General features: G+C 40.9%; 2 protein-coding genes across 8 annotated transcripts in view; one reads left to right on the top strand and one right to left on the bottom strand.

Annotated features, from left to right (window-relative positions):
- Positions 1–14,132, bottom strand: part of Evi5 (ecotropic viral integration site 5) — a 137,086-nt gene that overhangs the window by 76,110 nt on the left and 46,844 nt on the right. For all 7 annotated transcript variants that reach the window (XM_029477109.1, XM_029477107.1, XM_029477108.1 and 4 more), the window contains 4 exons: positions 2,836–3,025; positions 2,047–2,271; positions 1,221–1,295; positions 706–831 (listed from right to left, as the gene is read on the bottom strand). In XM_029477109.1, the coding sequence (XP_029332969.1) occupies positions 706–831; positions 1,221–1,295; positions 2,047–2,271; positions 2,836–3,025 (616 nt within the window). The remainder of the gene's footprint in view (positions 1–705; positions 832–1,220; positions 1,296–2,046; positions 2,272–2,835; positions 3,026–14,132) is intronic.
- LOC110293957 (ubiquitin-conjugating enzyme E2 D2B) lies at positions 12,410–13,436 on the top strand. Its single transcript, XM_021161866.2, has one exon. The coding sequence runs from the start codon at positions 12,732–12,734 to the stop codon at positions 13,173–13,175; it is 444 nt and encodes a 147-aa protein (XP_021017525.1). The 5' UTR covers positions 12,410–12,731; the 3' UTR covers positions 13,176–13,436.

A 14,132-nucleotide genomic window follows, 5' to 3' on the forward strand; every position in this document is an offset into this window, starting at 1 on the left:
AAAAAAAAAAAATTAAAATGTCCACTTGATTTTGATTCCAATCCTTTTCACCTTTATTGTGACTTCTACACCATTTGAATCTTAAGCTAGTTACATAAAATTATAAAACACTCAAAAAATCAACAGATGGGGGAAAAATGAGATGGAAGGGGAATGGAGGGAAGGAAGGGGTGTAACCGACAGACAGTGTCCACGAGGAGTGAACTGGCCTTCTCCAGGAGACTCCTACCACCCAGCAGGGATGGCAGGCACACAGAACAGAAGCAGCAGCATACAGGCCAGTTATGGCACAGTTGACGCTAATGCTTAAAGTCTGAGTAAGAAAGCCAGAGACCATAACTGGCTTGTCCATAGCTCCTCTTTAGAAGTAGGTCTAATTGTGTTAAACTGACCAGCAAGTCATCATGTTATTAAAACACCTTTTTTTCCCAACTGTTACTTTGCCCCTTTTTAAAATGTGTTTAAGTATCTTGCCTACATTTACCTATGTGCAGTGTGTGTGCCCGTGCCCATACAGACCAGAACAAGGCATCTGAGTCTCTAGAACAAGGACTTACGAATGGTTGTACGGTGAAGCAGGTTCTCTACAAGAGCATCAAAGTTGCTTTTAACCACTGAGGATCTCTCTCTCCAACACTTAGTTCAATGTTTTCAACATAAAGTTTGTTAAAATGATGGATACAAAAGGAGGGAGTGGACATTTACCTGTATCATGCATTCAAACTGGTACATACAAAGGCCCAACTCCGCCATACTTGGCTTAAATAGTTCACGAAGTCTGTAGTCTTGCATTAATTTAACAAATACACAGAAAGCTTCTTCTTCTGGCATCTATTTAAAAACAATAACAGCACAGATCAAGATCTCATGACAAACAAATAAAACAAAATCATATTTAAACAAAGTATCATTCAGTAACAGTTTCTTCCTCCCTCTGAGCACACGCGCTGGTGTTCAGATGCCAGAAATCAGCCAGGGATGGAAGTGGGTGAAGGGAGGAGGGAGGAGGGAGGAGGAGGAGGAGAACAGGATCTGAAACTTCTTTTGGTAGCAACCGAGCAGTATTACTATACGTTCCAAGTGCAAGAGTAAATCGCTGTGTGTGCTGTGGTTAAGGAGATGACACACGTCTGCTTAGCTCAGTGAAACTGAACATGGTTTTTAAATTCTCCGTTTGACGTGGAAAGCTTAGACAGTTACTACTTACGTGCATTACTCACCTGCATCAGCAGCAATCCAACGATGAAAGCACTGCCCTGACAGTAACCAACCTCACGGTCCACTAAGGAGTATGCCTAAAAAGAAAAGCATGATGTTCAAAATACTTCAACGTGTATATTCTATCTTCCTTCTCCAAAAACCTAAAATTGGTGAGACAGCTAAATTAAAAGTCCATTTATTTTTTTAAAAAGCTCTTGCTTACTTGTTGCAGATGTTATTCTATAAATATTTAAAAAGCAAATGGCTTATTACATAAAATCTCTTTTGACAATTTCCCAATAAGAAAGTGGCAGCTCCTAAGGACAAAGAAAATAAAGCAATTTGTACTCAGAAAGGTCACAGAGCTTAAAAGTCAGATTTTTATGATAAACAGTGCGTTCAGTTAGGTAAAACAACAAAATTCAAACGACTAAGGAACTAGTGTTTCACAGAGGTGGATGCGAGGAAAAGAAACTGTAGGGAGGCAACACTGAAGAAGCAACAGTAAGCTTTTAAAGAGCCGAGCACACTAACAACTAGGACCAGATCATATGTCATGATCTCGTTACAGTGTGAACTATCTATCCTCATAAAGAGCCTGCAACGGTCAGTGAGAGTAAGTTGGTTTTTGTCAACCAATGGTAAATAATGTGACAAATTTTCTAATAAGTTCTCCAAACTACATGTTGATGAAGTGTCAGAATTAAAGCAGAAAGGGAACTAAAACTAAATTATTGCCCAAGTACCCAATGATCATGATGGGAATTCATGCTTCACTATGGAAATGTGTAATTCAACCTCTTACAAATTCATTTCATTTTTTTTTAATTAGTAAATAGAGCTCACCTTCATTACATTAAATAAAACCTCCTGTCCAAGGCTATCTTTTTCCTTAAAAAAGTTGTGTTCTGGGTAAGTTCTAGCAATGTCCCTTCGTATCAGTTTTTCACAAGGTGAAGTCATTTTCAGGAGTTCTGAATACTGGTCCTTAATTGTCATACTCTGTGCATTACATAAAAGTTGCCAAACTATTGCTCTGAAGTGATGAGGTATCCCTTTACGAACAAGCTCCTAAAAACAAAAAGAAAACAAAACGTTTAAATGTCTCATACCTTATGATCCAAGAGTTTTAGGGAGGGGAATGTTGAAATGGAAAACTTTATGAATTTTAAAATTTAAAAAAAATTTTAATACTAATGAAAATTTTTAAACAAGGTTACAATTTGACCTTTGGTAAGTTCTGATCAGGGACTACAAAGCCATGATAAATTGTCATCTCTCTAAGAACATGGCCTTTCAAGGCGTGACAGCCCTGACAGTCCAGAGCTACACACAGCACGCTACTGCACCATCACATTTAAAGGGCTGCTGAAGGAAAAGGGCAAAATGCTAACACAGGATGTCTCCATTTCATTTCTGAATTTACAAAATGGGAGAATTTAACTTCTAAAAATATTTTTTTTCAACTGTGAATCTCTACAACCTAACTTCTTTCTATCAAGCATGGACAATGAAGACAAATACAGGCAACCTGCTCCTAACACAGCACACAGGTTACCAGGAGAATCTTCCATTCTCCTAACGCCTCCTACCCTCGGGGATAAGAGAAAGAGCTTCCATAAACAATGCAAATACCTTCACTTGCTTTTCTTTCTTCTTGCGTACATCATCCCATTCATTCACAATTCTTCCCCAAAGAATCCAAGAGTCTTCCTCCAGGTGGCTGAGGTTGCTGGAGGCTGATGAACTTGATACGAGAGAGGAACCACTGTTTCTTCTTGACCCATTCACTGATCTTAAAGACTTACTGTCTGTCTCTATTAATCTAAACAGAATTAAAGGTGTTTAAGATACCATCTCACATGATACTAGATAAAGTAAGGACAGCATTTAAAATCTTCACAACAATAATTAGCTTTTGTTGTTGTTGAGACAGGGATTCTAGTTGTAGCCCTGGCTGTCCTGGAACTCACTCTGTAGACCAGGCTGGCCTCAAACTCACAGAGATCCACATGCCTCTGCCTCCAGAACAGATTAAAGGTAAGTGCCATCATGCCAGCTCTAAGTTACAGTTTTAACAATTTTTGTTTGGTTGAAATCAGCAACTCTTGCACTTTTTCACTATGCATAGCAATTAAAAAACTGAACCATTTCAGAACAGCCAGGGCTACACAGAGAAACCCTGTCTCAAAAAAACCAAAAACAAACAAACAAACAAAAAAACAAAACCTGAGCCAGTAAGATGTACTTTAAGCATGTAATACAATTAGCCCCATTATAATTCATATTCATTGCCACAAAGAGGCCAATGAGAAGGCTCAGAAGATAAAGTGCTTGCTGCCAAATCTGACAACCTCAGCTCAATCCCCAGTGCCCACATAACAGAAGAAGAGAACTGACTTCCCTGGGTTCTCCCTGACCTCCACATGTGTGCCACAACACCACACACAAGAAAGCTACAACAAGGAAGGGAGCTCAGCACAGTGGTGCACACCAATAGTCTTAGAATCTCAGAACAGACTCACCTATTAGGAAATTCACTTATTCACTCAATCCCAAGAATTTTAAGACCAACCTGAACAATTTCAAAAACAATTCAAGGATCAATAAAATGGCTCAACAGGTAAAGGCACTTGCTGAAAACCGGAGTGTAATCCCTGGGGTTCACATGGTAGGAGGAGAGAAGCAACTCCCACAAGTTGTCCTCTGACCTCCACACATGCCCCACAAAAAATAAATAAATAAGTAGGTGTAATTTTTACATGTTTTACATTCAAGTTAGGGAGATCAGGGTGGGAGTAGCTCCATGGGGGAAACATATATTAATATATACTTAACATATACTAATCCGTAAATCCCATATTTACTATGTGACTAGACATAAAGTAATGATTAACCAAATCCCTTCTCTTTTTCCTCTTCCACACACAAGTATAGCCTATATACAACAACGTGTGTGTGTGTGTATGTGTGTGTGTGTGTGTGTGTGTGTGTGTGTGTGTGTGTATAACTATACATTATACATAAAGATCTGGCAAAACCAGGCTCAGATTCCTAGTCAGTAGCAATAAGTATAGAAATCTCAGCTGAAGGGGGATTTACAGCCCCATAGGAGGAACAACAATATGAACTAAGCAGTACACCCACCCAGAGCTCCTAGGGACTAAACCACCAACCAAAGAGTAAACACGGAGGGACTCATGGCTCCAGCCACATCGATGAGAAAAGAGGCCCTTGGTCCTGTGAAAGATTGATAACTATGTCTAATTTTCTGAGGAACCGCCAGACTGATTTCCAGAGTGGTTCTACCAGCTTGCAATCCCACCAACAATGGAGGAGTGTTCCTCTTTCTCCACATCCTCGCCAGCATCTGCTGTCACCTGAATTTTTGTTCTTAGCCATTCTGACTGGTGTGAGGTGGAATCTCAGGGTTGTTTTGATTTGCATTTCCCTGATGATTAAGGATGTTGAACATTTTTTCAGGGTTCGTCTTAGCCCTTTGGTATTGCTCAGTTGAGAATTCTTTGTTTAGCTCTGAGCCCCATTTTTTAATGGGGTTATTTGATTTTCTGGAGTCGACCTTCTTGAGTTCTTTATATATATTGATATTAGTCCCCTATCTGATTTAGGATAGGTAAAGATCCTTTCCCAATCTGTTGGTGGCCTTTTTGTCTTATTGACGGTGTCTTTTGCCTTGCAGAAGCTTTGCAATTTTATGAGGTCCCATTTGTCAATTCTCGATCTTATAGCACAAGCCATTGCTGTTCTACTCAGGAATTTTTCCCCTGTACCCATATCTTCCAGGCTTTTCCCTACTTTCTCCTCTGTAAGTTTCAGTGTCTCTGGTTTTATGTGGAGTTCCTTAATCCACTTAGATTTGACCTTAGTACAAGGAGATAGGAATGGATCAATTCGCATTCTACAAGATAACCGCCAGTTGTACCAGCACCATTTGTTGAAAATGTTGTCTTTTTTCCACTGGATGGTTTTTGCTCCCTTGTCAAAGATCAAGTGACCATAGGTGTGTGGGTTCATTTCTGGGTCTTCAATTCTATTCCATTGGTCTACTTATCCTGCTTGTGGACGTTGTACATCGTGGTGCGCACTAGGCTCCGCACCACGATGTACAACGTCCACAAGCAGCAACTAGCAAGATTTTGCTGAAAGGACCCAGATATAGCTGTCTCTTATGAGACTATGCCGGGGCCTAGCAAACACAGAAGTGGATGCCCACAGTCATCTATTGGATGGAACACAGGGCCCCCAATGGAGGAGCTAGAGAAAGTAACCAAGGAGCTAAAGGGATCTGCAACCCTATAGGTGGAACAACAATATGAACTACCCAGTACCCCCCGGAGTTTGTGTCTCTAGCTGCATATGTATCAGAAGATGGCCTAGTCGGCCATCAATGGAAAGAGAGGCCCATTGGTCGTGCAAACTTTATCTGCCTCAGTACAGGGTAACGCCAGGGCCAAGAAGTGGGAGTGGATGGGTGGGGGAGTGGGTGGGGGAAGTAGGTGGGGTACATTTGGGATAGCATTGGAAATGTAAATGAAATAAATACCTAATAAAAAAAAGAAAGAAAGATCGATAACCCAGTGTAGGGGAATGCCAGGACAGAGAAGCGGGAGTGGGTGGTTTAGGGAATGGGGAGTGGGGGTGGGATAGGGGGGTTTTCAGAGGGGAAATGAGGAAAGGGGATAACATTTGAAATGTTAACGAAGTAGGCAATAATCACATAAAGACGGTCCAATGTCTTCAGACCACACAGAAGCACGATTTAAACCACACTAACTCTAAAGTCTCCACCCACCAAAGCTAGCCAGCATGGAGCTAACATGGCTTTCAGAAACTGGTGTCAGATTATGAAATGAACCTGTAGATCACTCTCCTTTCCCTGTAGTCCCCTCCATTCCCTGGGGATGCCAAACACTGCAGCAGACCCAGCTTTCCCCCTTTTTGGGGGCCACTAAACCCTGCCTCCTAGTCAATACCCATTCCTTTGGGTCAGCCAACTTGGATACTACCTTGGATTCGTCCAGTGGACACTGCAAACCTGGACAAGTATGCAATTTTCACTCTACTTCCTATCCTCCAGCAGTAAGCTTGCAGGTCCCTCTTCTCCCCAGGCCCAGCCCCAAAGGCCGCCCCACCACCCAGCCCGTGACCTAGGGACTGTTGCTGAACTTCCTGTGGACTCTGCCTCTCTTCTAAAAGCACTTCCTACCTGCTCCCCTTCAACCCCAGTCACCATGGCTGGCAGGGACTCCCTAAACTTTCATTCTTATGTCTTTATGACTTGCCTTACTGAAACCAAACTTGTAGGATACCCTCTTCCAACTACACCTTAGAAAGCCTGAGGACTCTGCCCCTACCTTTCAGTGTGGAGAAATTCCCTTCGGATCTTTCTTGAAGCTGCTCTCAGCTGTTTTTCTAGCTTACCTCTATTTCTCTCTGCCACCCACCAACCTAAGAAGCACTCCCTAGGCAACCCACAGCCACACTTTCCTACGATCCAGAGAGGGTAACAGATGCCAAGGGATGGAACTCTCACTCAACAAAGACCAGACCAGAAATCAGCATCTACAGGCACCTCAATCATGTTAAGCCCCAATGCCTACACACCAGTGCAAAAACCACAATGATTACTACCCTAGGCAATATGCCTCCACCTGAACCCAGGAACCCTACCCTACTATAGTAAGCCATAAGAAAGGCAATATAGCTACGAGATAAGGATTTCAAAATAGCAATTACGAATACAGTTAAGGACCCTAAAATGGGTATGAAAAAAAATCCCTTAAAGAAGTCTGTGAAAACACAAACAGTAGAAGGAAATGAGTAGAACAGTTTAAGTTTAAGGTGCAAAGAGAATCATAAAGAAAACCCAAATAGAAAAACCAATAAAAACTTCAGAGAAAGCTTCATCAAAGCCTTGAAGACAAGGCAGAAGAAATAGAATACCATGGTCAAAGAAAACATTGAATCTAAAAATATCCAGGCATAAAACATCCAGGAAATCTGGGACATTATGAAAATCTATAACTTATAGGAAGAAAAAGAACAGAGAGAGGAGAAGGAGAACCATGACCACCACCACCAAATCAAAGGCACAAAAATATTTTCAACAAAATCATAAAGAAAATTTCCCTAACCTAAAGAAGGGGGTCCCTATCACCAAGAACCATATAGACAGGACAGTAGGAAGGACCAGACAAGAAGTTCCCAACAACACATGATACTAAATGTACAAGTACAAAGTCAGAATAGTAAAAGCTACAAGGGAAAAAGGCCGAGTAACATATAAAATCAGATCTATCAGAACAACGCCTGACTTCTCTAAAACCAGACAGGCCTACATGGATATTCTACAAGCACTAAGGGACCACAGAGGCCAGACCAGATCACTATATCTAGCAAAACTATCAACCTCAATACATGGACCAAGAGAAATATTCCATAATAATAACCAAATTTAAACAATATCCGGCTCTATAGAAGGTGCCATAGGGAAAACTTTAATCTGAAGAAAACACACACCCAAGAAAACACACGGAATACATCATCCCAAACAAGTGAATCAAAACGCCAACAAAATAAAAGGAACATTGTTTGTGATACGTCTCAGGATTAATGGCCTCAACTTCACCCAATAAAAAGACACAGACTAAAAGAATGAATTAGAAAACAAAATCCACTCTTCTGCTGCATCCAAGAAATACACCTTACCATCATGGACAGACATTACTCCAGGGAAAAAGGATAGAAAAAGATGCTCCAAGGAAATAAATACAAGAAGTAAGCAGGTGGAGCCATTTCAACATCTGACAAAATAAGACTTCAAAATAAAATTAATCAAAGGAGATAGGGAAGAACATCACTTACTAAAAGGAAAAACCCACTAGGATTGTGTAATTCTAAACGTGTATGCACCAACCACAAAACCACCCAAGTTCATAAAAACTTCTACAGGAAAAATCACATATTGACCCTGACACATATTGACTGATAACAATTTCAATACCCAACTTTTGTCAATAGGTCATCCAGATAAAAACTAAGGAGAGAAACAGAGATCAATATCATAACCCTAACATTCGTAACAGATATTTACTGAACAGTTCACCCCAAACACCAAAGACTATATACTTTCTTCTCAGCAGCACATGGAATGTTCTCCAAAACTGAACATAGAATTGGATACAAACCAAATCTCAATAGATAAAAGAAAACTGAAATAATATCCTGCATCCTATTAGAACACTACCAGTTAAAGTTGGACACCAACTGAACAACACACTACTGAGAAGAATGGGTCAAGACAGAAATGGAAAAGGAAATTAGACACTTTTTTAGAATTGGATGAAAATGAAAACACAACATACACAAAACTATAGGATGTAATCAAGGCAGTGCTAAGAGGAGGCAAGCTCACAGCACTAAGTTCCCTACTGAACAAACTGGAGAGATCTCATGTTACCACTTAGACAGTTTCACAACAAAGAGGAGAACTAACAACAAGAACAGCCCCCAGCAAGCAATACTTCAGGGCAGAAGTTATCCAATCAGAAACAAATAAATACAAAGACTAAATGAAGGGAAGACCTGGTTCTGTGACAAAAATCAGTAAGATAAACCCTTGGCCAAATTAACTAAAAGGTGAAAAAGAGAATATTCAAATTAACAAAATAAGAGACAAAAAACGGACTTAACAGACACTGGGGAAATACAGAGGATTTTAAATACTACTTCAAGAACTCCATCAAATTATAAAATTTAAAAGGAATGAATAATTTTTCTAGATACATACTACCTACCATAGTTAAATCAAGATCAGAAAAGCAATTTAAACAGACCTATAACCCCTAATGAAATAGAAGCAGTCATGAAAAATCTCCCAACCAATAAAAGCCCAGGACCAGATAATTTTAGTACAGAATTCTACCAGATTTTCAAAGAGTTAATCCCAATACTACTCAAATTATTGCACAAATAGAAACAGAAGGAATATTGCCCAGTTCTCTTTACCAGGCTACAGTTAACTAAGATACAAGTAGGTTTCCTCCCAGAGATGCAGGGATGGTTCATTCCATGTAAATGGATAAATGTAAGCTATCATATAAACAGACTGAAAGACCAAACCACATGATCATCTCATCAGATGCAAAAAGGCCTCTGAGAAAAATGCAGTGCCCTTTCATGATGAAAGTCCTGGAGTCTAGGGATGCAAGGGACACGCTTCACATAACACAGATGATTACAGCAAGCCCAAGCCCACAGCCAATGTCAGCCTAAACAAAGAGAAACTCAAAACATTCACTTCTACTCAGATCAGGAGCAAGACAAGACTGTCCACTCGCTCCATACCTATTCAGAAAATACAATATATGAATATATGTCTTAGCTAGAGCACTTAGACAACTGAAGGAGAGTGATTAAGGGGATACAGGCAGGCAGGCAGGCAGGCAGGCAGGCAGGAAGGGGGGAGGGAGGGAAGGAAGGAAGGAAGGAAGGAAGGAAGGAAGGAAGGAAGGAAGGAAGGAAAGAAGTCAGTCAAAGTGCCTTCATTTGAAGATGATATGAATTTATATATAAATGAACCTAAAAACTCCACCAAGAACTGAGTGCTGGTGGCTCACACCTTGAATTCCAGCACTCAAGGCTAGCCTGGTCTACAGGGCTAGTTCTAGGACAGCCAAAGCTACACAAAACAACCCTGTTTTGGAGAAAACAAAAAAAGGCAAAACAAAAACTCCACCAGAAAACTTATATAGCTGAAAAACACTTTCAGAAAAGTATCAGGATACAAAATCAACACACAAAACTCAGAAGCTTTTCCGTATACAAATAACAGACTGAGCAAGAAATCAAGAAAACAGTACCTTTTAAAACAGCCTCAAAAAATTAATACATAAACAAATTACCATGCAGTAACTCTAACAAGCAAGTGAAGCCTTGTAAAATAAAAACTTTAAAACATTAAAGAAAGAAATTGAAAAGATATCAAGTGATCAAGCGATGGGGAGATTGCCAACATTCATTCATTGGTAGGATTAATATAGTGAAGATGGCCATCCTACCAAATGCAAATCTACAGATTCAACGCAATTCCCATCGAAATTGCAACATAATTCTTTGCAGAAATTGAAAAAAAGAAACCAATGTTGACCTTCACAGGGAGAGAGAGAGAGAGAGAGATCCTGAATAATAAAAGAACTGGTGAAGGTATCACCGTCCCAGATTTCTAGTTGTAATACACTAATAGTGATAAAAACAGACACACTGAACAATGGAATCAAGTTGAAGACCCAAACATAAGTCCACACACCTATGGACACCCAATTCTTGGCAAAGAAGAAAAAAAAAAAATGCACACAGAAGAAAAGACAGCATCTCTAACAAATGGTGCTGGTCAAACCAGATGGCTATATATAGAAGAAAGCAAACATTCTATTTCTCGTGCCCTGCACAAAACTCTACTCCAAATGGAACCAGAGACAGTGGGGACTGGGGCTGGGGGGGNGGGGGGGGGGCTGGAACAAAAGGATTAAAAAGGAAAGAGATGAGCGGAACCAGGGAGGGAATACTGAGAAGGGACACCTAACACCAAGGGCCATTTCAAGGTCATATGGAAACCTATTCCTGTAGGAGCTACTTAAAATATATACATATGCAAAAGAAATCTAAATGGTAAAGCCCCAACTAGACAACTTACACCATCAAATCAAACTTCCATAATTTGAATCATAAGCTGAATGAGTTACATCTAGTTGAGTCATTATTCTCACAAATAGTGACCTGCCTGCATAGAATGCTAGTGTAACAGTAGCACCAATACCGTGGGTAACCAGCCACTATCGGATTGGATGGAACCCATGCTTGACACTGCTCAGGTAACCAAGAACCTGAGACTAGATAGGCCATCGGCCTAGGGGAAAACCAAACACTATTGTCCTGCTAAAGTAACATAGCAACAAAAAGACTCCTAACAACATTCTGCTATACACACAGATCAGTGTCTCAGCCATTATTAGAGAGGCTTCCCCTTACAGCAGATGGGAACTAACACAAAGACCTACAGCCGGATAATGTGCAGATACTGAGAGGTAACTAAGTGGGATGTCTTACTTAAACCCCTCCACTCAGAAACCAGAGAGCTGTGCAGAGGTGGCGGCAGAAAGACTGTAAGAGCCACAGGGGATGGACGACACCAGGGAAACAAGGCCTTTTAGACACAGCAGGACTGATGCACATAAAAACTCAGACACTGTGGCATTAAACACAGAGCCCTTACCAGTCCTGGTCAGATGGGCTCCCAGTGCTGAGAGGGGTGAGGGGACAGGAGGTCCACCCCTAACCTAGAAGCCATCTCTACTGGAACCTAACTGGGTACATAAACCACACTTGAGGGTAGGGCCCATGCCCCCCAGCAGATGGCCAATACAAAACTAACTTAATTGTGGTTTTACAGTGTTGGGTTTTTTTTTTTGGGGGGGGGGGGCTCTTACTGCTTTGTTTGGGCTTTTTTTATTTTAATGGTATTGGTCATTTGCTTGTGTATTATGTGATCCAATTTTGTGTTAGTATGGGTTTTATTTTTATATCTATGTTTCTTGTGCTTTTTAGTTTTACTATTATTCTTTGTTTTTCCTTTTTTACTTGTTTCCTAAAGTAAAAGAGAAAGAGTGTAAAATTAGGACTAGAAATGAATATGGAGAGCTCCCTTTTATTACTGTAAGCTTTCCAAAATGTGTTTAAAAATGATATGAATTACTTAGTGAAAGGTTATCTTTAGCAACCTTTGTAAAAAGAGGTGTAAACAATATAGCTGCTTTCTCAAGTGTCTTGTATATTCTAGAAAATTTTAGAATGCTCATCTCAAGTTCTAATTACAAAAATTAAAATTCTCTTTAAAAATTAAAAAATAAAAGGTTCTTTCTGTCTGAGATTTGAAACATGGTGGAATACTTGACACATCAAGTCTCTTCCCAGTGAACTGCAGTCGTCAGAGGTTTGTTCAAAGTGAGCCAAAGGTTAAGATTTGGTAACCTAGTGACAGCTGCCTCATGACATCATAGCACAACCTATTATGAGTTTGTGATGATGGTCATGTTACAAACAAACAAACATAAGAGCCTACTACGCTGCCAATCCCATCATCCCTGACCAACTGTCACCCTCCCGAGCTGTGCAAGCTGCGTCGGTCTGTGATACCGCTACTGGCTCGAGCCCTGGTCAGAGGCTCCGGCGGAGGGATCCGCAGAGGCTAAGGTCTCAGAAGAAGAGTCAGCTACTGCGGCAGCACAAAAAGGGCGGCTACAGGGTGATGCGCCAACCGATGTGAAGACAGATACAGTGCCCACGGTGGCTGGCCCGGAAGCTGAGTGGGCCTCGGCCCTCAGCGCATTCTGCCAGGGCCAGGCCAGAACTGCCTGCCTCCTCTTCTGCGGCTGATCCAAAACCAACAAGACAGCCCCAGGCCCTCGGTGCCTGACTCCTTCCACCTAGGGCCACCAAGACAGCCTTCCACCATGGCTCTGAAGAGAATTCACAAGGAACTAAACGACCTGGCCCAGGATCCCCCAGCACAGTGTTCAGCAGGTCCTGTAGGGGAAGATATGTTCCACTGGCAAGCTACAATCATGGGGCCAAATGATAGTCCCTATCAGGGCGGAGCATTTTTCTTGACAATTGATTTCCCAACAGAGTACCCCTTCAAACCACCTAAGGTTGAATTTACAACAAGAATTTATCATCCAAATGTTAACAGTAACGGCAGTATTTGTCTTGATATTCTTCGGTCACAGTGGTCTCCAGCACTAACTATTTCCAAAGTACTTTTATCCATCAGTTCTCTATTGTGTGACCCCAATCCAGATGATCCCTTAGTGCCTGAGATTGCTCAGATCTACAAAACAGATAGAGACAAGTACAACAGAACAGCTCGGGAATGGACTCAGAAGTATGCGATGTGACTAAAGAGATTACTGGATATCCTCAACAAATAAAAGCTAGGGGAACTCTGAAAGAGAAGTCCTTTTGATTCCCACCGGACTGTTTCCCATGAACCCACGCCCACGCGGTACCTGCCTCATCCTCCCTGGTGCACCGTCTTCACCTGATACAGTGCCGCTGCTTGTTGCTCGCACCAGAAATACTGTACCAACACTGTCTCCTAGCAGACGAGCATTCTCCAGGCATAACCTGGATGTGAGATTAAAAGTTTTCCTTATTGACTTAAATCTGGATAACCACAAGGTGTGAGGGTGGTGGGTACACAATACTGCTCAGAAGGGGTAAAGGTCCCCCAATCTTTAAGAGACAATGAGATTGCTTTTAAGTGGAAGCCATTTAAATGTTTTTAATTTATGAAAAGCTAGGTGAACATGAACGTTTCTGTACTCATTTTATTCCAAAAGACCTAGAACTTAAATGGACATTAAAGTCACCTAGATTAAGCCAAAACCTACCTTTTGTATTTTAAAGTCTAACTGGTTAACAAAAACAGATTGGCGCTATGGGCCCATAAAGTGTGACTGGCTTTGTTCCCAAAATCTTTTATACCTGGATGACTCAACCTTCTTTCTTTCACACTTTCTCTCCATATTCTTTGGTTTATTTGTGGTTTCTTAGTTGACTCATCACTAATAGCTCTTATTTTTATTATATTAACTGCTTAATCCATTTGGATGTAAGGGTAAAAGTTTAATTTGATGAAAAGAACTTGTGTATGAAGACCCTATTGCTCTTCTGGAGCTTGTACATTCAAGAATGATTCATGTGTGTAATAAACCAATTATCCCAGCCATTACATACATTTTGTGTGAACAGGCTCTTTTACTTTAGGGACTTGTTTAGCGGAAACTGGTGGGTTTCCCTCAGCCTTGTCACGCTTTCTTTAGATTGGTCACATTTTCTTTTTTTTTTTTTTT

The sequence above is a fragment of the Mus caroli genome, chromosome 5 (assembly GCF_900094665.2).
Source record: "Mus caroli chromosome 5, CAROLI_EIJ_v1.1, whole genome shotgun sequence".
Classification (NCBI taxonomy): domain Eukaryota; kingdom Metazoa; phylum Chordata; class Mammalia; order Rodentia; family Muridae; genus Mus; species Mus caroli.